The sequence below is a fragment of the Tachypleus tridentatus genome, chromosome 1 (assembly GCF_004210375.1).
Source record: "Tachypleus tridentatus isolate NWPU-2018 chromosome 1, ASM421037v1, whole genome shotgun sequence".
NCBI lineage: Eukaryota > Metazoa > Arthropoda > Merostomata > Xiphosura > Limulidae > Tachypleus > Tachypleus tridentatus.
In genome coordinates this window covers 126,694,809-126,722,689 of record NC_134825.1, presented here as the reverse complement: position 1 = coordinate 126,722,689, position 27,881 = coordinate 126,694,809, and the positions used below count along the sequence as shown (strand labels likewise).

Here is a 27,881-nt window from a genome sequence, read left to right as displayed (position 1 = left end):
TCTATAGCATGTTTAGATTTTTTAATGTCATGTCGTCACTCATCACTCAAGCAGTTTTTAATGCAGAACGACAATGCAAACATGATTTCTACCTCATAAATTGAATGAAATAACAGTGCCATGAAAGAAATGGATCTTGGTGTAACATTCGATCAGTCTTTAATGCCATCTAAGCTGTATGCTGTTGCTACTTGTAGGGCAAATAGGACTTTAGGTTATATCTACAGAAATATTGAATACAAGACTTGAAGAGACTCAAACCTCTCAAGTTTTCTTTTGAAAAAAGAATTAGGGGGATCTGACTAAGGTGTTTAAAATTTAAGACTTTTAGAATAAATCTAAGACTTTTAGAATAGGTTGCCTTCAAAAAAAAAAAAAAAGCTTGGTAAATACATAAATGATAAGGACTGGTTTCAAACTATTGTTTTGTTTAAGTTAGTTTAGAGTAACCTTTAGTTTTGAAATACTTGCTTCACCATAAACTACAAATCCTTGATTCAGCTATTTAATAGAAAAATTATAATTTGTTTCTTGTTAGTCACAGACACTTGAACACATTTTATTGCAACTGACATTATTACCACAAGCATGTTAAAACTGCAAGTTTCAAATACCTACAGTACAAGTTTGGTGAAGTTATCGTATTATCTAAAAACTACGGGTTTTGAAAAGTAGTCTTTTACTAATTCATATAAAATGATATATCAAAATGCATTTTTGCTTTAAAATGTTTTTATTGTTTCTCTATTAGGAGGACATTTTGATATTATACACACATTTCATTAAACTAGTACATGACAGAATGAAATCTTGACTTCCTTGATTCTACTGTCAAATGAAATGTGTTATTTAAATAAGCAAGTTATCTTAGATAGCATAACCTATAAAAATTGTTTTTGATAGATGCAGCAGGAAAGGAAAAGCCTAGTCTTTTGGTATAATACCTATAAAATAGGATTTTTTTTCTCTCATTTTAAAAAATGAAAACCATCATACATTGATTATTGCTGGGTTGGTTAATACATCTAAAATACTAAACTTAAACAAATCATTACAAAAAATCTACAAGAGCAGAGTAGTAGTTGATTAACTCTAATATTTGTTATTATCATAGTGATCACCCAAAAAGATCATTTTTGCTCTAACACTTCAAAGAAAAACTGTTACTGTTTGAATTATCATGAATACTTATTATGGTAATTCAAAAAGAGCTGTCTAAAATAATATAATGAATTAAAATCTAAATTAAAAAATGCTTTTATGACTCCACAAACACTGTGGGAGTCAACTGCCACAAAAATGCTCCCAAGGAAACTAATCCAAAAGTTATCCATCAGAAAAGCTTAACCAAAGCATCAATAAATTTTCACACATCATAGCTTGATAGCTTTTGTATTTGTGAAGGTAGTATCATTCTGAACATGCAACATGTGAAATGTGTGAGGGGAATTTTTTTTTTTTTTTTTAATTGGAAGTTGTAATCTTTATTTGCTTGAGCCATTTGCATTCAGAATGTATTCATATGACTGTAGTAGTTTCACATCAAAAGAAAGCAAGTTTTTAAAATACTTTTCAGGGGTCTGAAAAGCTGTACTTTTAGTAGATGAATTATTTGTGGCTTATATAAACAATTAAAAGATAAAAATTTTATTCTCAAAAAATTATAAATGGTTTTAGTCTAGTACAACGACATGCTAAAGTAAAATAAGAGAAGATTGCAGAGCAACTGCAGGGGTTAAAAAATAATCCAGCTATTAGAAGAACATGCATTAAGTATAACATAATATCAAAGTTTCTGATTTTATAAATATCAGGAACCCTTAACACATTAAAGTCAAGAATCACACTCTCCTAAACTTACATTGTCTTTAGTTATCCTAAAATGGTTAGTAATAAAACATCCTGGCTTTAACGATATCTCATTTACAATGTCTCCACCTTGTCATGTTGCAGAAATGTTTAAAATTGTGCAATAAAAAATTAATCAAAAAATTTTTATTTTTTGAGAAACCGATATAATCCCACATACAACAGAAAAATGCCTTCTCTTTGATACATCATGCTTTATCAGTTTCCATAATTACGATATCAAGCATCAAAATTTGTTCATTAGCACATCTGTAACTAACCCATAGAACTATCAAACATTTCCAGTACAACGTTGTGGAGAAGAAACTTGTATTTCAATAAAAGCTCACCAAGACTTACAGTTAACTGTTGACATTTACAACAAACATAATAAAACAACACAGTGATGAAATTCTGGTAAGATGACAATGAGTTGATGACTACAGTTGTTTAAATGATTTTCTTTTTTTTATTATTTGTCAGTAAGTCAGGAAAACACGTTTCAATAGGGTCTTGATCTTCTGTCGCCTCGATCCCTAAACAAAAACAAAAGAAGTCTTAACCCCACTAATCTTATTGAGAAGTAAGTCATAAAATTATCATTTATGTCACATACAATATTATTGAAATTTCATAAACTGAACAATTTCTTAGAAAGATGTACTGATATGCAAAAATCAAATATTAATTCACATTTAAGACAATTATCAAGTATACTAAAACAGATTTTTAAAGTTTGAAACTAACAGTTGCAAGTCTGCCACCTACAATTTGCTACTTAAATCAATAGTAATTATTTGTTATCAAAGAATGGAGTTGAAATTTAAAAAACAAACAAAAACTAGATTTCTGTTTTTCTCTTGGAAAAATTGACTGCTTATTCACAAGTTCAGCTTCTACTAAATACAAAAGTTGAATGATGACTGTCTCCACTAAATCATGGCAGGTTCACACTGTAAAGTAACATACAAAATAATTTCTATGTAGAATTATAATAAAAGCTGAAAGTTTAACTCAGGTTTGTATGCAAGAAGCTGCACCAATATATCAGGTGAAAACAATCAAAACAGACATCTTGAATCCATCCTTTTTAAGCACCTAGTAACACATCATTAATAGCAAATGAAAATACAGGTATGAAAATGATTTTTGATAAATATTTCTGAGGGTCTTCTGAGCAGTTGTTTTTCTGACAATCTGAAAGGAAAATATTATGCCTGAGTATACGTTTCTTACATTTTAATACAGACCTAGGCCTACTGCATTAGTGTGATTACAACACTGTTAGATATTGGGAATTGAAACATACTGAGATTAATAGACCTACAAACTTACTATGCTTTCATCTGAGCTATAAATAAAAAATTTTTTATAAAACTTATTTAGAAGGGCATACCCATAATGTGCACCCCCCAAAGAACTGTGAAACACACAATAAAACAAGTAACAATATGTGACTGTGGTAATAAAATAAAAAGATGAGTTCTAAAATAAGTGAAGGCTATGGGATTTATTAATCTATACTATATTTTAGTATAAATACATCACATTTTATGATATGAATTTATTTCCATATTTCTCTGTAACTGACAAGTCTGGTATCTGATTATGGATTTCATTATTTAAAAAAAAATCTCTAGCCTTGATATTTCTTAATCTAATGTACTCAATGCTAGTATTGTTTCCATAAACAGTTAAGTAACTAGCATTCCAGCAGTTTAATTACCCAAATCCACCACGTCCAGACCCTCCTCGGCCAAAACCACGTCCCCCCATGGATGATCCTCCACGTCCCCTATCACTACGTCCTCTCATGCCTCCTCGAGATCCACCTCGCAACTGGGGTCCATCATGTCCCGGGCTTCCTGGCCCCCGTGGGGATTTGCAGCGATTGCACACATCTCGCCATGCAAAGTTATTATTTCCACAAGCCCTGCAATGTTTCAACAGATAATGAAATGAAGGAATGAAAAAATCCACATTAATCACTTCAACGTTGTCTAAATACGTATAAATTCAAAAAGTTACAGTATCAGTATCAAACACCAGGAAAAGTGTGAAAAAACATAGTGGGAAACAAAAACTAATAAAAAATCTTTGTGAATGGTGAGTTAATTTTCAAATTCAGAAACAAAAAAAAAAATCTTGGCAGTTTTTTGTTGTTTTTTTTTCAATTTTTGTTCTTTAACTTATTTAATGACAATTTGAAGGAAATACCAATGAAGAATCAAAACCTAAGCAAGATGAACTTTGAAGTCAAGTTGATCAGAACTGACATTTTAATCAGCAAATTGGTCACCGTTTACTCCATGAAAAACAGTATCTTACTCCAACAGTACAGATGAAGTAATATAACTTACACTACTGAAAATGAATATTTAAAATAAGCTAATGTTAAACATGGCATAATGAATTAAAACTACAAAAATGTGAAATGTTACTAATTCACCTGTCTTACAAGTTAGTTATAAATACTACCTATTATTCACCTTTCAGATAAAACATATGTACTAAAGTGTCTCTGAACAAAAATGTTCTGCTTTTCAAAAGTAATCAGGTTACATATAGTGTACCATATATTTGTATTAAACTGATTTCTTGAAACTGTGTTTTTCTAACAAAATGAGTGTATATCATATAGTCAAAATCAACTTAGCATTTTTCACAAAAGATAACACACTGCTGTATGACTAGCATTTTCAGTAACCACCTTAATACTCACGGATTTGGGCACTGCCAATCACCATCTCTACCACCACCACCCACTGGAGGTCCACCATCTCCACCTCCTCCACCACGGCCACCTTGGAAAACAATAAAACTCAAGACTTTTTCAAACAAATTTATTATATAACATCTTCTATAATCACCAATTAGATATATATTTACATTGGATCCTAACAAATTATGCATAAATAACTCTAAGCTCAAATTGTATGCATTCCCTTTACTTTAAACTGTATACATTTTAGAGAAAAACTAATGTATCAAACAGCACTTTTTCAAAAGTACATACCAGGAAGCTCTACTAATCTCATAATAAAATCTGTTTAATATGTCAAAATTAAGTAAATTTTTATTTAAAAAAGTTCATAGATCATTATACTTAAACCCACACAATTTCACACTACGGCAACTAAGAAAGATATTAAAAACTTAGAAATTATGTTATTTTGCAATCCATTTTCACTAATTTAACCCTTTTGCAACAGGCTCAGTATAACACACACAAGTTTGTCTATACATTTGCACATTAAATATTTGCATTATAACTTTTAATACAGCACGTGTATCTTCAAAAAATTTGGTATAATTGTAGTAAAGATTGAAAATATTTTGTATTTTTACTAAAGATTTGTTTGTGAATATAGAGTATTTCATTACTAGTCTGAGTGTAAAGTGATTCCATGTTACGATTAAAAAAAACATTCTTCATCCCAAAAATCCAAATATTATTTGTGTAATCTTTAAAATCCCCTAAATACATTTCAAAAATTTGTTTTCAGTAAGACTTTATATTTTATGTTATTTTCTATGCTCTATGTGAGATCTGTCACTTAATCAGCCTCGTAACCACCATAAAAAATTAGGAAATAAATATAAATTGTTTTTTCATGCTAGAATAGCCACATATTATAACACAAAAATATAAATGTTTAGTCTAAGTAGCTTAAGTCTCATAAGACTATATATGAACAAAAACTTTTTTTTTTAAATCATATTGACGTTTCAGTCATACCTAACTAACATTACATAACTTACATTAACATGGTACACTTGCACCCAGGTCACATATTCAGTAATATATAATTGATCTTTAGTCTTCCCTGTCTTGGCTGTGTTTTACTGTACTAGTACTTTGTAACATACAGTCACATTTCACTTATATATTATATACATGTAGGTAGGTTATTACTATTTAAAAATAAATTATTAAACTTATTTTTTCTTAAAGTATAGAACAACAAATCAAGTCAAGCAAACAATTATCTCTTCTCACTATTACCTTTGTATTCACAGTTGTTGCTGGACACAGGTTGCTAAACCTTTTAAATTTTGCCTGTGCAAGCAAGATAACTAACAAAATTGTTCTCAAATTTTATATATGCAGTTAAATAATCAAAAATCATAAATAACTACACTGATACTAAAGAATTCCACTATAATTTATTAAGCTTAGTAACTAAGACTTATTTAGATTTCAAAAACAATTAAACTTTGAACAGACTAAAAATAATCTACTTCCTTGAAAACATAGATCAAAAGAACATGGTAGATTTTTGTAGATTAAAATGGCTGAGAAGACAGCTCTGGGAACATTCTAAGCTGTTAATTGGTTATTCACATGTCACATACTGTTGTAAGAATATAAAAGGGACCATTTCAAAAAATGGAGGAGTTTAATGCACCACTGTGTTTGATTCAGTACACAAGCCATATCTCAGCAAAATAAAAAAATAAAAGGTTCTTATTTTATATTCTAGCTTATCAAATAATCACCTGACATCATAAACATTTAATTTTAAACACTGCTGCATTCAACATACCATGTGACTCACTAAATATCTATATATAAAATGTCTTCTTTTAATATTTACTTTTAAATTAAGAAATTAACTCATATGTTAATGTTCGAGTTAAAATCTACAATCTGATCCCAAACTTACTGACATACACCTGTAAAATAGTAGTTCAATAAAATTTTGAATGCAAGTCAACAAACACAATGACATGGCCTTTGAACTGTGAACTGTTGCAAAAGGGTTAACTCTAGGTGCATTCCAAGCTTACTCGATGTATCATGACAAAATATATTACAAATATATCTGTGCAGTTAAACCACTTGTAATCAAGTATGTCTTCATACACAGAATGTCTCAGCATTACGAGGTCAATACCACTTAAAATACGATGTACTTTGATTACAAATATAAACAATAAATAAAACTGAACAACTTCAGTTCTCATAAGTTCTCTATTCAATTCAATGATAGGTCATAAAACTTTGTTGAAGTCTAATTCAGCACTTGAAGTCACTACCTGTAGTTTTCACCATCTGATATAAGCATTAAACTTTCAACAGTGTTAAGAACTTTTGTGATCAGAACTAACCTCTGAAATGAACTGAAAAATTGGCATTACAAATGACATGTCTACATAAAAACAAGTACAAATGCTAGTTGGAGTCTGTTCAAAAGGCCACACTTAAAAGCCTTTATATACAAATTTCTAAAGCTCCATGTATATTTTACACAAGACTGAATACTGTATAGCTGAAGTGAGATACATTTTACTTCACTAATTCTCTAAAGCCACTTTCTTAGAAAGTATGTTTACCATTGCCACTAACTGGTCAAGTATAATATTTTACACAACTAAAGATCTTCCATGAATAATTACCTCTTCCACCACGCATACCTCCACCTCTACCTGATCCAAAGGAATGGGGCTTTCTCTGGGCCAGCTCAACTTTAATTATGTTTCCAAGAAATTCTTTTCCTAAATATGTGAAAATAAAATAAGAAATATGATTTCATGAACTCATAAATAAACCTAATAATATGCAACACAAACACCAGTTTTGTTAATGCTCCACATATTAACACAAGGTACAAGTAGAGAATGATTGTTCATTGTGATGTTTTATACGCTACAGAAATCTACTTTACAGATTTTGTTTTCATTAAATATATTCAAATCTAAGCAATTTAAATTGAAAAATAAATACCATAAGATATCAAATTTTTTTGTTAGAACTAAATTTATGAACTAGTTTATCAGGATTCAAAAAGACAATGATACAAAAATACATCACTGGAAGAGAGAGATACATAAAACAGCCTTTATCTGGACAAGTGTATAAGTGAGGAATATATAATATCATTTATATAAATGATTCACAACAGTTTAAAATTAACATGAGCTTCCTAAAGGTTATGTAGCATTTTAACTGTATTTTTTGAAATCTAAAAAAAATATCTTGCAAAAAATATTCTTAAAAGCTTAATAGTTTTAGGTTTACATCACTGTTAATTTTGATACCCTGGTGTTGGAATGAAACTTGTAACGATAAAATATAATTTAAGAAAAACCAAAGAATCGAGTACGATACAGTATCAAAAAGTGTCTTGCATCATAAAAAGCAACTTTGGCATGCCAATTATTTGAAAGTATGTTGCCACTTCTTAAATTTGTCATTGGTAAAAAACATACACACCACTGAACCAGGATATAGCAGAGGTGGCTGTTGGAGGATCATCATACGTGATAGTTGCTTCGCCTTTTCCTCTACCAGTCATCTTGTCCTTATAGATCCAGATCTTAGGCTTCCCAGTCTTTTTGTCCATCTGGTATACAAGAGGAATAACTGATTAATAATTAACAATAAATTCTTTTAAGAACTTGAATTAACATGAAACAAGTTGAAAAAACTTGTGTTAAATGTAGCATCAATACTGTCATTGCATTATTTACCCTGTACAATCACTACAAACATTTCTAGGGAGGAAACATTATCTAATTAAATTTACAGGTTGTTTTCTGCACACATGGTAGTATAAAAAGAATCTATACATGTTATATTTTTTCCAGAATAAACTGCCATTTATGTAATGCATAAACTAGAACAGTAATGCAATCCGTAGAGGTTACATGTGAAATGCCTGGAACATAATTAAAGGAATATTTAATAAAGGATGTGACAGAACATACTGGGATTGTATTTGTAATTGATACTTTGTATGCAGTCCATTTGATCATTTTGCAAGAAACTAGAGTCAATCAAATAGCCCAGTAACTTACTTATAAATAATTAATACACAAAATAACAATTAACATTTTTTGATATAGAACAGTAATAGCAATAAGTTTGACTTTTAATAACTATTACAAAAGTTACTCAACATTGTCAGAAACGTGTTGCATTCATGCATGTCCTAAATTTTCATATTTTCCAAAATACATGATCCTTCTTTTCTTACTTAGAAAACAAATATTAAATTTGATAAATTGAAATAATTTGTTTGTTTCTAAAGTTTTTCAAAGCAATAACCTTAAATGTTTTTCAATCTAATTCAGTATTTTGATTAATCTTTTAATAATTAGCCACCATAGTTTTAAATGGAACTTGATTTTCATTTATTATTCAGTTATCACACAATCATCTATTTATAAGCCACGAGGTTTTCCTTTAGCATTTTTGTAATACTACATTCATAACTTTACACAGTATTTTTAAAGTGCAATCAAACACTTTTCATGACTATTATAATTTCCATAAACAAAAAATAATGTAATACTATGATCCACAAGCAACAGTAACCAAAAGGCCTAAAAATCTGTTATACATAAAAGGCACCAAAATGCATAACCTCCTCCTTTCTTAATTTGTCCATATCAGCTTTTGGCATTTAAACCATTATGACAGGAAACAGTTAGTTTGAAATAGCATGTAAAAAAAATAAAACAGTGTTGTGGTTGAAACTGCAGTTAGAAGTAATGGAACACCTGCAGGAACATCTAAGTGCCAAGCAGTTGTGTGAGATACTGGATATGTCTAAAGCTAATAAAATCACTGTAAAACAAGACTTAAATAAAATCAAAGTTATTTTACCTAGTAGTGTTTAAAGCAATAGATCTTTATCACTTATAATGATAATATAATACCTTTAAAGTACAGCGAAATTCTAGTTAAAACTTTGGAATGAATGAACCATTTTCAAATTTCTAGAATTACTGTATTTTACTGCACTATTTAAAGCTACAAGCCTTGTGAGGATTCTGCTTGTTCTTAAAAACTATCATTTCTACTACAATACCAACCTTAAGTTTTTTTTCTTTCAACATTTCTAAAACTACTTTAACTTGTGCATTTTTGAACATTCTGAAACAAGATTTATTCACTTATCAATCATCAGTTGCAAAAATACTACATCATTTTTTCCAGAAATATTATTCTAAAAGACCTAAAATTTGTGCTAAACATAACATCAACTGTAAATAATTTTTTATTGTTCCAGACAATTTAGTATTATTTCACATGTTCTTAAGCATATTTACAACTTCCTTGAAGCCTTAAGTGTTGCATCTATTAACCACACAGTTACTCAGATGCTTTGCACCAATAAAAATAATCTTATTTTAATGCCATTTAAATGTGGATGTATTAATGTAATAAGTTCCTTACAAGCTGAATGAAGTACATTACAATAGAATAAGTTCCTTACAGGCTGAATGAAGTACATTACAATACAATTTGCCAAAATTTCAGGAGATAATATTCAGAATTAAATTTCATACAAGTTTCTGTTGAAGTATATTTAAATACTTTTTATAGCCATTAACTTCCAATATTCTAGAAACAAGTTATTAAAATTTGTAACAGCCTGTATAATGACCATTATGAAATCAACTACAGCTAACTGGGATTTCAGAGCAACACATTATGTGTGGAGAAAACATGCTTCACTTGACAACCTGACATTATCAAAATCTTTCACAGTGATTGCACTTCATTTTAAAATTACTAATTTGCAATAATCCCACACAACCTTCTGCATTTTACATTGAAAACAGCAATCAACTATGTCAATCTCATATATTAATCAGTGTAAACAAGTGAAAGGTCTGTTCACATCTCATACCAGGACATACCACAAACTAAGACTTAAAAGAAGCACTTGAAATGTCCAGGACAGATATAGTGTGTTCACAAAATTATTTCACTTTTGTTGAAAAATATTATAGTGGGCCAACTTAATATAAGTATTTAACTGAAATTACTATATGATCACTTGTCGCAGTATCATTCCCACATCCTAGACAGTAAGTAGAAGTGTTCCTTCCTTTAAGATTTCAAATTTATCTAATATAGTTTTGAATGTCCTCTAAAACTAACAAAACTGTTTAAGTGAATTTACTATCCTATTCAGCAGCCAATTTGGTTACTTGACCGAAGAATATTTGTTATCCAGCTAAAACACTATCTATTACATCTCTCAAAAGCCTTAACATGTAACTAAACCAAAATCAAGCCATTTACAAAATACACATGTGCAAGATGCATAAAATATGATATTATAAGCATGTTTTATAGGAAGCTTATAAAGACTTAGTGAGTAAAACCAGGTTCTGTAATGGTCAAGAACATGGGTCTAGTTAGAAATATACTTTGCCCTTAAGCAAAGACTATAATGAGGTTACAAGTCCAAGTAAAGAATTTTATTTAAATATTTAAAAACAGAGTAAAAAATTTATATAGAAAATTGTAATGTATAATGAAAATATTAAAAGTGAAAAAAATACATAAATTAAAATTATATACGATAAAAGAGACCACAAACTAAACATGTTTACAAATATCAATTTATAACATTAAATACACTAATGATAAATTATTTATTTTCCAATACTGATCAAATAAAACACATACCACATGATGATATACTAAAAACTTAAAGTAGAATTTTATTATTATTTGATACCTAACCTGATGATCTTTTTATATAGTCACAATAATCAATAATGATAGACAGCTTAGAAATGAATAAAAAACCCTATAACCCGAGTGCTTTTGAAAGAGCTTAGGTTACAAAATTTTTATTCATTTCTATTAAAACTACTCAAACCTGAATAGAAAGCTTAGATAAAAAAAATGTTATACTTTACATTTTAGGCTATGCATTAAAAGACATTATGTAATTAAAATAGTCAGAATAAAAACTCGTTTTTTTTAAACTGCTTCATAAAATGTAATAAATTGAAAGAGAAGAGTACAAGTAACTAACCTTAATTATTCCTATACAGCCAAAGTGTTCACTCAGCTGTTGTTCACTAACATCCTCTGGTAAGCCAGTGACAAAGATAGTGTCCACCATTAACTCAGCATCTGGACCTAAACTGACCGACAAAGCAACTTCAAGAGCTATGTACATGTGATATAAACATGGACATATCAAACTTGTTTTTAAGACAATATAAAGACAACTTAAAGTGTAAGAAATTAATGTTCATAGCACATAGGAAAATAAGTACTTCCGTAAGCAAAGAATACCAGATGCAAAGCAGTGCTGAAAATGTTAGTAAACTGTTACTTTTGTTACTGGATTAGTTAACTCACTACACTAATATAAATAAGTTACAAATTCATGCCATAAGATATACATTAAATGTTCGAATGATGAGAACTCAAATATTATATTACCATTTCAACAGCAACTTTTACCAATTAAAATGAAAACACACACAAACCTTCTGTTCAAAATCATATAATAAACATGAATGAACATTTCATAAAACTAAAAAAAGGAACCAAAAAATGTGTCCTAAATATATATCCACAATAACACTCCTGATAATAAGACTAATATTTTTAAGAGCAGTTTTAACCTCTGAATTAAAAAAATTCAAAACTTCACCTCCATATCCTCCAGTTCCTCCTCCATTTACAGGATTGAATTCACCTCTTCCTGTATCAATAATACAAAACCAGAAATATTTGTTCAACAGCACATCTTGTTAAGAAAAACAATTCTTAATTACTTCACAATCAAATTATCAAATTACACACATGAAAGAGGCTGATAACAAGAAATTTAGAAAAGATCTCGTCTGCAGTACTTACAAAGATTTTGAAAATTAAAACTAATAAGACAAAGTGAAAGTTCCCAATAACCAAAATAAACACTGGCAAGTTATGTGACCAACTGTCAATATCAGTTAGCATTCATACAAATATATAAAGAAATCAAAACTTTTTTCATACAATTTCAGATCAATGGGGTAAACAAAAAATGGCAAGACATTAAATTTTGTTCAGACAAAGAGGATTATAAAAGTCATTTTAATTTTAATTTCGTGAACATTACAAATCTATTTGAGTATTCCGACTTTTTTTTTTACAGAATCATTTCTCAGCGTGAGGGTGTGGTAGAACATCCTGGTCCAGTCACAATAAATTCAAATCTACAGTTCTAAATATTTAAACCACTTTTTAACAAAAAAAATCTTCATACAGTACTTAATATATCAGAATATCTAAGCAATACAAGATGAGGAGAGACTGAAGTAAGGGTCAAAGGCCAAGAAGCATCTGAGCATATCATGTTAGATATTCTATAATGCTTAAAATGAATTACATTAAGAATATATTTAAATCATGAAGGTTGCTTAATTGCCAATTTATAATTGTGAGGGTCCTTCTATTTTTTTTTATATTAAGAAATTATTTATTTTTGAGAGTTAATACTGTCAAACATTTTTTACATTTGTGGCATAATTAAGGTCAATAGGTACATTTGTATTATTTACAATTGTATACAAACAAAGACCAACAAGTAAAATAAGTGGTGACACAGGGTCACCTGTATGATACCTAAGGTAACTCCAGATAAAATTTAATTGATTTTTTTTTTATACACTACCAAACATGAAACAAGTATGAAAAAGAACCATATACATTTAATTTTTTTAAGTAGTCCAAGTGTACTTGTAACAATATCACAGTTGTTTCTCATAATTCTCACACAGGTTTTTATACTTTTTATCTTTGATACCTTTTTTTCAACCTCCTATAACTGTACTGGTTTGGTTTGAATTTTGTGCAAAGCTACATGAGGGTTATCTGCACTAGCCACCCCTAATTTTTTGGTGTAAGACTAGAGGAAAGGAAGGTAACCATCACCACCCACTGCCAACTTTTGGGTTACTCTTTTACAGACGAATAGTGGGATTGACAGTCACATTTTAATGCTCCTGCGGCTAAAAGTACGAGCATATTGGGTGTGAAAGGGAGTATATACTTGTACTGCTTACATATTTTTACATTCAAAACTGCTTGAATATTAAAACCTAAGATTTGGTATTATGGAAAATAAAAAAAATTCCAAATTTTTTTTACTTGTTCCAGTATTAATTTTTTTCTCCAGACATATTAGTAAAAACTAACTACTTAAACACAGTAAAAAATGAAATTATCACACAATTGGTCAGTTGTTAAACATTAAAATGACTTTTTATAATCATCTTACTTACAGATGCCAAAATCTGTTTTGTTGGTTCCACACTAACCAAAAATAGTGTATAAAATTTCCACTTTTTTCTACTCATTTCAATGAAATGTTACTTAACCATGATACTGCCTTTTGGTCAAGGACCTTACCTCCTTTACATAATAAACATGTACAATCATAATAAAAGAACATCAGATGAAACTGATAGAACAAAATATCCCAAACCAATGAACTTTTTTCCCCTATAGCCAAAGCTCACACAAACTGGTTGTAATACAATTGAAACCCATCACACATAAAATCTAATGCTCACAATAAGAAAAAAACAGCTGCAAACAATTCTGTGAATCCTGAACTTTAATATTCCTAAATTAATAATTGTTATTATGTTGTTCGTTCTTTTCTTTAAACTGTCCCAATTTATTTGCAGTTTTCTAACAGCTTTGTATCAGAACACGATGCTTAAATTTAAACTAGTTGACAAACAATACATATTTAAGTATTTACCTTTTAACTTATGAAATAAGATACTTAAGCATAAGTTAACCAATGTTACCTTATTTTACTTACTATACATATTAACAAAGAATAATTCTTGACCATTAAGAAATAGTAAAGTGGTTCATTAACTTCAGTTGGAAAGTTATAACAACATATGTTAAAAATTAAACAACTTTATGCTTCCACAAAGTAAATTCTAATGGCAAGTAAATGACAAAAAAAAACAACTCTAAGATTTCAGTTACACCCACTATAACCCACAGAATAGACTTGGGAGTTTATAAGTTATGTAAAATCATTTACTAACTCATTTAACTCTATTACTTAACTATTCAAGTTGCAATGTGATCATGCTAATTTGTTCAGATTCCTTATTAAAGGAGAACATGTTGACAAATGGAAGTATTAAAGATACACTAATTTATGCAAGAAGAAAGCTATAAGAAATGCATTTCTTTCTTATTTTACATTGGTATTTTCAATCAAGATAGGAACAGTAATCACATGTAACTTTGAAATGGTAAATCATACATATTATAAAATAATACATTTTAAATCAAATACTATCAGAACTGAGAAATACACAACTGGTATTTAGAGCTAGTTTACACCACCAATACATGAAACAGATTTAGAACTTGTACATGCTAGCTATTGATCCACATTTGTTACTTCTAAATTTCGATCAAAACAAAATGTACTTGCTTTTGAAACAAGTATGCTGCACGATAATTAGTACATCTACTAATATTGAATGTTTTATGCTTAAAATACAAACTTTGCATCATACCTCTCTCTCAGTTTTCGAACCTTTTCAGTCGACCCCTTCATGCACATTCTAAGTATGACTACAACCAAGGTTCTTATGTCTTATTAACTTTCTAAAGTAATACAGACATAGAGTAAACTGAGCTGAAATCTTGTGACAACTAGATAACTCATGTACATATTTTTAAAAAAAGTATTATATTTTTACAGACAACTGAGTGAAATAGTTTGATAAGTTCCCCACCCCCCAACAGTTAAGATTTAGAAATGGAAATAGTGGCTAAGAAAGAAAAAAAAAAAAAACAGAAGAGAGCAACTTTATAATACTTATACAATCTAAAATAAGAAAATTTACTTCAACTCAAACTTTTACTTTTTCTCTTTCTTTATTTAGTAGTCATTGAACATGAAGTTGAAAACTGAAAGGCCTGAAACCAAACGAGATTTGCTTTGTTGGGTTCATCTGTAGAGAACTGTGCATATGGAAAATTGGAAGAAGGATATTGCAGCATCCATAAATTTAATATTTCACTCCCAGAACAAAACATTTGGAGCAAATAAAAGGTGGAATATATATCTTCTGTGTTTGATCCTGAGAATGTTAATTACTGTCAATGGAACTATCTTAGTTTCCGAGTTGAGAAACACTGCTATAAACTTGTTTTGTGATACAACAGCAATGTCTCTACATGGATGCTTTAGTTGCAATGGATTTGGTAGATGATTGTTTATCTTGCTAGTACATTTCAATGGCTAGCATCTTCATATAAATTCTTCTATTGCAAGCATGACAATTACCACTGATGTGTAATCCAAAACACCACGTCTGGAAACCACTGTAGGTTCTTTTACTCTACTTCCATTACTTATTATTCTTTTTCTAGAATTAGTTAGTTCTATACACCTTGGTTTATTTTCTTTACTTTCAATATACTGTTCATAAATTTGTTGACACCAGTGCAGTTTCCTGACATCATCAATATTCAATGTTAACTCGGAGCTTTAATAAAAGTTCCTAGTTCATTAAAGAACTATAGAAACCCCAGTTGACCAGGAATCGTCTATAATATTCTTCAAATGGTCTGAAATTGGTGAATAATCAAAAGGTAGCCACATAATACTGTGATCCAGTAAATAAACATTTTCTGGAGGAGCATTCCCATGGCATCCAATGATATGAAAAATTTATGTACAATTTATACAAAACTTTGCATTATAATATGTGCTGAAACCTGCTGATTTAACAGATTTTTAAATCCAGTACTTGAATTTTCTAAAAATAGATTCACATATAATGACGTTTCATAAGACAACCACAAATCAAAAATGTTTCTACCTCTACTGCATTCACATTCTAAAGCCAGTTAACACTAGTGCATGTTCATAACACCATAATTTGCTTTCAGACTTGCTATTGAAAAACAAATGCTGATGCTAAAGGTTTGTTAAAATTAAAAATAAGTTGTTTTTCTTTTATACAAAAATTCAGATAAATTAGCAATAGGAACCTTTCTTCATGGTAAAAAGTGAACACTATACCAATGTTGCTATAATAATGCTATCAACTTATAACATTAGATTTCTTTGACTTGCAGTCCAGTTGCAATAAATCATATGCATGCATACTGTTTTACCCAAAAAGACATTGAGGCTAAAGCCAAGTAAAGGAAAATGTAAATAACATCTTACTGTTTATTTATGGCTACTTTAATACAAGAATCTGGTGTCTGGTGTTATCAATTCACATTCCGTTTGTTTTCTTATAGCAAAGTCACATGGGGCTATCTGCTGAGTCCACCGAGTAGAATCAAACCCCTGATTTTAGTGTTGGAACACGTTCCTTATACAAGGTCTTTCTCATATAAAGGACTTCTTCATTTATCATTGAATTAAGTGTTTAATCAGATACCTGTTCTGTATCTGAATATTGTAAATGCTTGCATCAAACAGTTTATTCCCTGATCAAACTATATTACCTTGCTTGGGTTTATAATGGTTGCAGAAGCATATGGATATGTCATAATACAGGTTTGATAGTTTTTTCCATGAAACTAATAACTATAAATGATACTTAGTCTTCCTTTTGATTTTTATCATGTGTCAATCATTAACCCTTATCAACCTATTATCAATAAAATGAAAACTACTTCGTTTCTGTAAAAAAAAAATCAAATATCTCTCGTACAAGTTTTTCATTTTTTGATATACAATCACTTTAGAGATACATTATAATCAATGAAACTTTGACAGTTTTTACACTTTAAGATAACTTTTGCTTTTAAATTAATACAAATGAGAGCAAGTAGGAGCAATATTCTACACAATTGCATAAGTTTTACAGTCAGCTACTGGCTTCAAAAGATGTTAAGGTAAACCTTCCTCATTAATACAACGTACAATGATTAACTGTCTCATGTACATCCTTGTGTGTTACTTAATACTCACAATTAACACTTTCATAACAAACAGTAGTGTTTTCTCCTTTTCTTATATACCTTTAGACATCTGTTTTTTTTCTACTTTATCTGTTCAACAATGAAAAATGTGTGGTAACAAGAAAAAACTAAGGCAACTCTACCACTAAGATGAAATAAAAATGTTTATTTTCATAACAGTCTTTTTGTAATACTATTTCTTATACTTTTGGGGAGGGAGAATATTACTGAAACTCAGTGGGTTTTTGAACCCATGAGGTGTGGGGACTGATCTGTTGAAATGATAAAATTATCCGTTCTTACTGACAACAGTGTTCTAGATTCATTATATTCTACTTATACCTGAAGTAGTTAATATACAGTATTTTACTAAAAATTGTGTTTTGGAAGTTTTACAGATATCACATATTTATCATAGGACTAATACCACTGTAAACAAAAATATTCTTCAACAAGGTTTTACCTCCAATACATTCATGTTCTTATTTAAAACTTTGATAGTAATGTACTTTTCTAGTCAAACACATGGTTCATATGCTTTACTTTCATTATATTTGGATACTTAAAAGTGGTCAAGAGAACTGTATTTTGGTGTTTTATGTTCACTGTGTTCATAATCACTAACTTTTTAAAAAAAAAAGAAAGAAAGAACCAGGTTTTAAGCATTTTTACTTTCATATCAGTATACCCATATGCTTATTCTTGAATTTCAGAGTTTTCTTGAAAAACATCAGTCACATTTTACTTCTGTGCTCCGAGAAAACTGTTCTGGAATTTTTTTAACTCCAGGAACCAATTCACACAGTTTTGAATAATTAAAAAAATTTGGAAAATTGATTTAATGTATTAAAAATACATTAATTTTCCTAAAGACTCATATAATGTGGCATTTTATTACAGTACAAGTAAACTCTGATAGCAATATAATGATGTATTTCATCATTGTTAGGTTTTATATGAAAACTTTTTTCATAAAATCAATAAACAATCTTGAGCTGTATCTGCAGCATAATAACTAGAAAAACTGCACATAAATTTGATATTTACAATTGTACAATGCAATCTTAACTTCTAATATGTTATTTTATACAAAATCAAGTTTTTTTTTACTATCTTAAAATTACAGAACAACTGTTAGTGGGTATGATAGCTTATTTAAAAGTCATTATTATTAAACAATTTCTCAACTCACTAAGTAGCCTATTAACCAAGCTTAAAAGATAGTTATAATGTTAAACATACAAAAAACAAGGTTTCCAAAAACACATCTGCTAAGTTCCAATAAAATCTGAAATTAGCTGTATTCTATACAAAAAAAAATCACTAGACTGTAAAGTTTGACTTTAATGTTTGAGATGCATAATATTAAGACACAATAAGAAAGATAATTTGTTATTAACAAGCACAACTAAGTAAACTACTTCAAAAGTTGAATACATTTACAATCAATATAAACTATACACTCATTCACTTGCCAAGTACTCCCAATCAAACTCATCTGATGAAATAGTAATGTATTTTGAACTAAATTATTTTTGCTTCAGCCAATTGCAATAAATTCAGAACCTTTATAATAAAAAAATTCAGCCATGCATTAAAGCAGAACTTATCAAAAATAACATTTAACTTGTTGGATTTAACTTATTACAGCCTTCAGATAACATTTTTGCCATAACCACTTTTTAATGTATTTGGAGAGCATCTTTTTCTTCCAATCAAGTTTGCTTGTAAACAAGTTCCTTCATATCCAAGACTTTCTCTAACTTACCTCTTACAAATGTCAAACAAATATTAAATGACAATGACCACACAAAAAATATTATATACTTTGTAAACAGCCACCACCCTATAAAAATTAGTTTTTTTATTTAACTGTCAACATTATATAAAAACTGAGCATCACTTCTGCAATGCTTTACCTTTGTTGAAACCTCCCCTTCCACCAGGCCCTTGGTTACTACAATCGAAGCACAGAAATTTCAGTGAGAACTCTTGATCTTGGAAAACTTCAAAACACTATTATGTCTAACTTTAGTCCAATTAGCAATAGAACCAGTGGGAATTTGTTAAATCTATAAAAACAGTTTTACACTATTTACTTAAAAACTACAAGTATGTCTTGCTTGTTTTAAGCACTACATCCATTCTGGTACACACACACAGGAGCTATCTGGCACATTTATTTAAAAGTTTCTATAAATGTATTCAGTTGTTTTCTATAATGTATTGTTTCCATAAAAACCACTGGTTCTTCTGCAATTTTGATTAAACAATTTGGTTAAAAAATACTGATATATAATTTTTAAGAGCTACATCTTGTTCAAATGAAAACTTTCATCCTATCAAAAAATATTTCAATTACTCGTATATTATACTGGTTTCTTAAATGTATGTACAGGCTGTTTAAAAACTACAATCTAAAGTTTGTTAAAAGTAACATTTATACTGGTATCAAAGACTGAATACTAATTTTTAATTTTAATGTTTTCACTCATAGAAGCAAATAACCCACTTATAGTGCAACTGAGCTATTCAAGCAGTTAGTCGATAAAGAACAGGAAACAATGAGTAGTTGGATGCAGTTATACATGTTACTATTTAACACACATTTTAATAAATATCCAATTGTTTCTAAAAAATTCCAACCCAGTTCAGATCTGCTATAAATGCACAGAATTTTAATGAATACTTAAAAGGATAACCTCTGGCAGTTATTTAAAGGTATTTATTTACTTAATATTTGCTCACTAAACCAAATATTTCGTGAAGTAGAGTTTTCTCAAAGATTTCCTGTTATAGACAGAGGAATAAAACCCCAGGTAATGAGTACTGCTTTCCAATGGAATAAATTTCTGCCTGTATGTTACACTGCATTTAAGCCAAATGACAAGTAAGAAGTAAAAATGGCTATGAATCACATCTTATCAAATCAATGCTTTAAATCATTCTTTGTTTCAATTACACATTATTTGATCATTTCTCTTGCTTCCTTTTACCCATTGTGATGCTTAAGCTGATGGTCCACATATTTCAACACTACTTAATTTTATATTAAGTGAAATAATAAAATATTTAATATTCACACTTTTTAAAAGGTGAGACTTCCACTATACAATCCAGACAATCAAAAGATAAATTAACAGCACTTCCAAGCCTAGAAACATCAAATACAATCTTTTATTCAGAACAGTAGCTATACCTGCTTTCTGGCATGATATTTGGTAAAGTAACTTTTTATTCTAGCCACCTAAATTGGAATAAAATAACATTTTTAAATTATTACTGTGGAATGTTACAACAAAACAAGTAACACTACCAACATATCTGACTAAAATTGTGTCGCTTACCAGCTGTAAAATGAATCTTTACACTTTAAAGATGGAAGCTGTCTACTTAAAACTCATCTCAACACCTCACAAATTCATAAAATTTGTGATTTAATCAAATTGTGTAAAGCAAGTAATGGCATCATCAGTGCCAACTTAATGACCCTTCTAACTCAGGAAATGAAAACTTACAAATAACTAATCACTTATTTGTTGCATTAAGCAACTAGCAAATAATAAACTCAAAGCTATTTTCATGTATAAATCATTGTTGGGAGTAACAGAAGTTAAATATATTAAACAGCTGTAATTAATGTATATATAGCAGAAATCGTTCACCATGCACTCTTTTTTCCAAATTAAACTCCTATCTTATTTCTAGCAGACACATGCTTAGATTCAGTGGAATGATGAAACATTAAACCACTGATTTTGACCTGGTTTCCTAGAAATTGATATTCCTAACCATTCAAAATATTAATTCAATAGCAACACAAATGTTTTTGTCCCTTGTCAGGTGAAAGAAATGTGTAGCCACATGCAGTTCAGAGTTTGTTCTTTCAGTACTTAAATGAGCCCTGAAGACTTAACCCTATAGCTCCCAGGTGTCATTTTTAAACTTCTTTCTGCATTGGTACTGCATTATAAGCAAAATTTAATTAAAACACTATTATCACCACACATGTCAAGAAAGGAAACAAAGAACTATCTGCAGTTTACATGCCACGTGATCCACATCTATGAAAAATCTCAACTTTAGCAGAGGCTGAGCATAAACACAAGCTTGTGAAATATACAAATGTCTAAACTGCAATGTAGGTATACATGTCTCTTTGACATGGAAGAGAAAGTTTTAGAATTGTATTCACTGGTAAACATAAATTTTTCAACCCTTGATGGGTGCTCTGCCCACCTTCTATACTTCACCTTGAGATCTACAATGTACATGTAGTTAGTTGACACAAATGCATATAGTTGTTAGAAAGAGCTCAGTTTACACTATACCAACAGTTAATTTGATTTTGATGTGCAGTATTTCTCACAACGTATGTTTAACTGCCATTAATATTATTGTCTGCTTGATTAACTATAACAATGACAGTGGCTTCTCACTTGAATATGTTATTGCAAGAAAGAAAATTAAATTGTATTTAGGTCTTAGTTTTATACTTTAGTTAACTGTGTATTATCTGGTTTTCAAAAATCATATCTGAAAGGTTTAAATATTTTTTGTAAGTTTTACTTGTTGCTGCCTGGATTGTGAAAATATATAAACATGATAGCATCATATGCATGTTCAAAGCATTAGTGAAACAAGTCTGTACAGAAGTCACCATATAATAATAATGGTCAAGCACCATTTATGTATCAGCATAAATATTAAAAGACAAAGTAGAAAGGAAAATTAAAAATAAACAAGTGAAAAGATAAAAATATGAAATTACACATATTAAAAAAAAATCAAAGATAATTCTGTGAAGAGCTGAAAGGTACGTACATATTTGCACTTAATTTTATACATTTCACAGCACTATACACTGAAAATAGGTAGTTATTGATACAGTAGAGAAAATGAAAAAAATGTACATATTTATGTCAAAAATTTGATATTCATTTATGAGGTTTTAGAGGTTATGGAAATGAAATGTGAAAACTTCAAGATAAATAGTATTTTTAGAATATATATATAAAGATAACTAACTACATTAAATAACAAATTTATTAAAAATAGAAAAAAAAATCAAAACTAAATATTTTATTTTTCCAAAACGTAAAACTACATGGTTTTAGGAAAGTTCTTGTCAAATTTCAAGCAATTTCAACCACCAGTTTTATTTTTGGAATGAAATATAACAATAACGACATTAAGTGCTACATATCGTAGCATGTCATTGGGAAAGGATTAATGGCAGCTTGATAATACTTGGGTTTTCAAAACCCTACAACAGACAGTTATTTCTAAAACAACCATTTATAATCAAGCTACTTCTATTATATATATACAAAAGTCCATTGTCTACTGCTTATATTGGCACCAAAGCTTAAACACCTAAATATTTTAGCAAGTGTCCAAAATAAAACATATCTCAGTTCCATTAGTTTAAGGCATTCAACTTTCTACAACAACACATCTAGTTTCATTAGCTAGTAAAAAACTTTTGATCATTAACAACAAAGTTGTTTTTCTCTTTGGTGGTGTACATGAAACTTCTAACTCCTTTATAGTTTGCTTACATCAAGTCATATTATTTGTCTATTAGAGCTTATACAAAACACTCAAACTGAACATATTCAATCCATTCATTTCCCTGTTAAGCAAAAAAAAGTCTACTTGTATTAAATCATTTTTTAAAATGATCTAGCCATATCAAATGAATTTTTTTTTCATTCTGATTGAAATTTAACCTGCATATGTTGAAAAATTTCACATTTCCAGTACAAAACCTTGTCATTTATAGGTGTTTCATAAAACAGACTCTGAAATACACAATTATGTTTCTATTATTATATTTTACAAAACAAACCTTAATTAAATTTATTAACTAATTAAACTAGAACATCTCCTGTTCATAATTTAGAACATTAAAACAACTTGCAAACCATTCATTTCTCTCATTCTTTGAAAACATACTCAGGGTAACAGGATTTTCAGTACAAAAATTCAAAATTTCAGCAATTAGTTTATACACTTTTTTTTAATAAATCTTTAGTCATTTAGAATCTACTTCGTAATATCAGTTGTAAAACAAAATCTCTCAAATTCAGTGCTTTACATTCCTACAATAGAGATCACTAATATCTAATAAAAAATAAGTAAGAATTTGCAATTCATTTAACCTTTGAAATTAGTTATATTCATTTATTTTTAGATATTTTCAATGTTTTTAACTGTTCTATTTTAGCTACAGTATCAAAATATTAACTTTTGTGATGAAATAAGTGCTTTATCCAATACATGATGAAGACAACCAAATCTCTACAACGAAAAAAAAGTTTAGTATTAACAAATCTTTAAGATAGCTTTTTGATACAACAGGCTTTCATCTTTCTAACAACAATAAATGATTACTGCTCATAATGTAATGAGGTAAAGAACTTTATGACTTTATTCTCATCATGACATTCTTTGTACTTCCCAAACAATTCCTTGCAGAAATACTTTTAAAAAACAAGGAAACTGATATACAAGCATTTGATTTTTGCCCTTCCTATATGAATATTTCATGGATATCTTAGGTAATCCTAAAACTACAGGATTTAGGACTCTCACACAGGAACTAACTTTGAATCAGATGGCTGAGAAATTTTGAACAATTCTTTATGTTACTTTTTCATCACATTTAAGGTCATGGATTTATTTACACAAACTAATTGATATAAAATGCTTTTAATATTAATGATAAATTTTATACCTATGCAAAAACGGCTTGTTTGGGTTGAGAAAATATTTTATGTAGAAGAGGGAACAACGTTATGACCTTCGATTGAACCTGACGATGACTGAAGAAGGTCGAAACGTTGTTCGCTCTTCTATGTAAAATATTTTCTCAACCCAAACGAGCTGTTTTTGAATACATATTTCTCTACAAGTGGGTTTTCTCGACATCACTGAAATTTTATATCTAAAAACATTTCAATGATAAATGTACATTACCATTATAATGTTCCTAAAAGAAATTCAATGTGTAGTTAAATGTTTGAAAACTGTATATTACAAATAAAAAATAAAAAAAAACTTACCCAAAGCCTGATCTTCCCCTATCTCCATAACTAGGACCACCTGCACAGTAAATGTACCATTAATAACCTTATAAGGGCTAACCATATTTCCAGCAGCAGACATAAACAGCAACAAAATGCCCATGAATGAAAATTACAGCTTCATTGTTATTACACACACACATGACACAGGCAATTTCTGAGAATATTCATCCTTATACTCAAATATTCATGTTGACATTCATATAAATAACTAAGCAGTTTTCATATCTTTTTCATTTCTACCAATGTATATTTAGCCACATTTTACAAGACTCATGTCCAAGTATTATTTAAAATATTCTAAGGCAGTTTCCATTATAATGTGCAAGAAACTATTCATCATACTATCTTTCCCCAAAAAGACAATTTGCAATACGGTTTTTTAATTTAAAACAAGTTCAGTAATTTTGTTTCCAATATTTATTATGCTTGTTTGTTTTCATTTTTAAAGACTTGAGTTTGTAACTCATATTGAAAATTGGCCAGAATTAGAAAAGTGAAAAGTCTAAAAATATTCAGACTAGTGTGGCCACTTCAATTGATAGGATTCCCATCATGTAACAAACTTATGTTACTACTATATTTTTCCTGGTCTTTTTTAAGTAAAATATAAAGAAAATATGAAAATGCACCATTAAAACATCTATTCATTAATATGGCTACAAGTTCAGTGCTCAGTGAAAATATATCTGTTGCTTAAATTCAAGTATTAGTAGTCCTGTTAGTTACTATTTCAATACATTTCAAATGTAAATGCTAAAACTTGAACTGTAGTGGTTGTACTAGCAATTATTTGATCCATACTTCCCAAAATGCATATACAAAAAAAACTGCAAAATGACCTTTTTGTCATTTTGTTGAGATAAATCCTTATAAATATTAACAACTTGTATACTTGTACCCAAGATAGCAGAATGACTTTTAGCGCACATTTCAATACTACACTTCCTTAGAATTTTAGAGCTATGTCAATAAAAGCATAGAACCACAAACCACATCACTGATTTATTCTCGACTTTTTCTTTAATTCAACATAACATATCTCACTGGTGACAACATAGCAGTTGCATAATGAAAACACTTTTAATAAGGCATTTTTATTCTGTGTAACAGAGGTAAAACTTATTTTATAACTTTTTGAAATATGCAAATCAACAGATTCACAATTTATTGAGCATAAGGTGTAATTTCTCCATTTTCTGGTTGACAAACTATCACTGAAATACACACAGTTTTCACATCTGCCAAAGACATCTTAACACTAACTCATAAGCTTAGCTTGTAGGCTCAAAACAGAGCTTCTAATGAATTGCAAAGACAGAATGTTGTACTTTCAACCTAGTGTTTATTTTGCCATGGTAAAGAAAATTACTTTAGGTTGTAATATTTTTACAAGAAGGTGGGCCAAACAGTCCACCCTAAGACAGTTGGGCAAAAGGAAGTATGTATGTGGTATACTCTAACCATAACAGTAAAAAGAAGGTGCTGGAAGTCTCATAAAATCATGCCCTGGCAGAGAAATTCCTTGTGGCGATAACTATTGAACTGGTAATGTTGTGATAATAGGAAAAAGGAAAACAGTCCACCTGCAGTGAAGCCACTACTTTTGGCTGCTACAAACTAGAACTGAGGTGGTACCTGGCTACTGCCCATAATCTATTGTTGATATGCAAGTGTAAGAATAATTGTACAATGGAGAAGTTCTGTATGGTGACTGATTTTGACTGGTTTCATAACTATTTTGATAGGCATACATCTGTTGGCTAGCAGGGGATTGATAGTAGAATGATGGCTTGGTACTGTAGGTAAGAGACCATTTTCCATAACGTGTTGCTAAAGTTCCATAAATGGAGTATGTTCCAATCTGATCTGATATGATAAAACCTCTGAATCACTGCTGTCTGCTTGAAAGACATCATGCATAGTAAGATGAAGTCATAGATTAATGGACAAAGATGTCTATTAATCACAAGGCAATTTTCTCTTTAACATAATCTGTGGAAACTTACCAGTAACAGTTAACATACTAAACTTAAACATCATTTGCTCAAATGAATCTGGCATTACAGATTGTTTATACGAAGAAAATTTGCTAACTTGAATATTGCAGTAACTTTCACTTCAACAGTCAGAAAATCATCAAACCAGTTTTTCAAATCACACATATTCATAAAAACTTGCAAGACATACTGACCAGATGTTTGACCATATGACAAACTCTGCTGCTGATTGTAATTGTAGCTTGGTGACTGAGTAGGTTGAGAGTAATCCTGATTGTACCCTGAATAGCTGCTTGATGATGCCATTCCACCTGTATTTCCTCCCCAGCCTTGTTGATGTGGTTGTTGCTTTAAAAAGAATTGAAGAATGTAAGAAAAAAAAAAAGGAAGGGGAGTTGAAAATTAAAAATACTTAAGTGTTTGTGTACATTTTTCTTTAGCTAATATAAGGTATCAACTTCATTTGGCAAAGGATAACTGAGCAAAATAATTCATACAAACACTCTTGCATATGCATACATTCAACTTTAAATGTTTCACAAGTAACAGTGAAAAACAATACTTACACTATATCCTAAGTTAGATTGGCCATATGTTCCTTCAGTGTAGTTTGAATCAGTCCCATAACTACCATATCCTCCACTGTACCTGAAAGTATATTGCAATCAATTAATATACACAACAGGAAATGTACTATAAATTAAATGTTTTGCAACAGTTAAATTTAAAATGTTACAAATTACATTTATAATAACTTCAAAGTAGGCCCCTTTGTGGTTCAAATAATTTTTTTTCTGTGCACATTACACTTAGTGATTTGCTTAAGCACTAATTAAGGGAAATGCATTCCAAATTTAATCAATACTGCTAAATGACCAGTGATTGGTATAATTGTAGCCAGGATGGAAGAATGAATTTTAATGTAAATTTCAATAATACACCTCCTTAAGATGTTACAATGTTAATTCAACAAAACATAGCTCACCAGTAGGAACATTTTAAATAAAGCATTAAAGTCCTGATTTTTTTCAGCTGCCTCAGATATCAAAACATGATGTTTAGTGTGAAAAAAAATGTATGCAATGCATTATTCATTATCACACAATCTGAAGAAAAGCTATAAAATCTGACAAAGAATTAATGCCTATTAAAAGAGTAATTTTAAATGCAACCTCAAATATCCTAGAGTTACCACATTACTTAATAGTACAAGTTATAAGCTCAATCAATGAA

The 27,881-nt window shown here is 29.6% G+C and overlaps 1 protein-coding gene across 2 annotated transcripts in view; it reads right to left on the bottom strand.

Annotated features, from left to right (window-relative positions):
- Window positions 1-714: 714 nt before the first annotated feature.
- The window catches only part of LOC143222991 (TATA-binding protein-associated factor 2N-like), a 45,693-nt gene continuing 18,526 nt past the window's right edge, over window positions 715-27,881 (bottom strand). For both annotated transcript variants that reach the window (XM_076450321.1, XM_076450328.1), the window contains 11 exons: window positions 27,215-27,296; window positions 26,843-26,996; window positions 24,628-24,667; window positions 19,480-19,517; window positions 12,264-12,314; window positions 11,634-11,740; window positions 8,066-8,195; window positions 7,249-7,347; window positions 4,571-4,652; window positions 3,575-3,781; window positions 715-2,384 (listed from right to left, as the gene is read on the bottom strand). In XM_076450321.1, coding sequence (XP_076306436.1) covers window positions 2,351-2,384; window positions 3,575-3,781; window positions 4,571-4,652; window positions 7,249-7,347; window positions 8,066-8,195; window positions 11,634-11,740; window positions 12,264-12,314; window positions 19,480-19,517; window positions 24,628-24,667; window positions 26,843-26,996; window positions 27,215-27,296 — 1,024 coding nt within the window. In that variant the 3' untranslated portion in view covers window positions 715-2,350. The remainder of the gene's footprint in view (window positions 2,385-3,574; window positions 3,782-4,570; window positions 4,653-7,248; window positions 7,348-8,065; window positions 8,196-11,633; window positions 11,741-12,263; window positions 12,315-19,479; window positions 19,518-24,627; window positions 24,668-26,842; window positions 26,997-27,214; window positions 27,297-27,881) is intronic.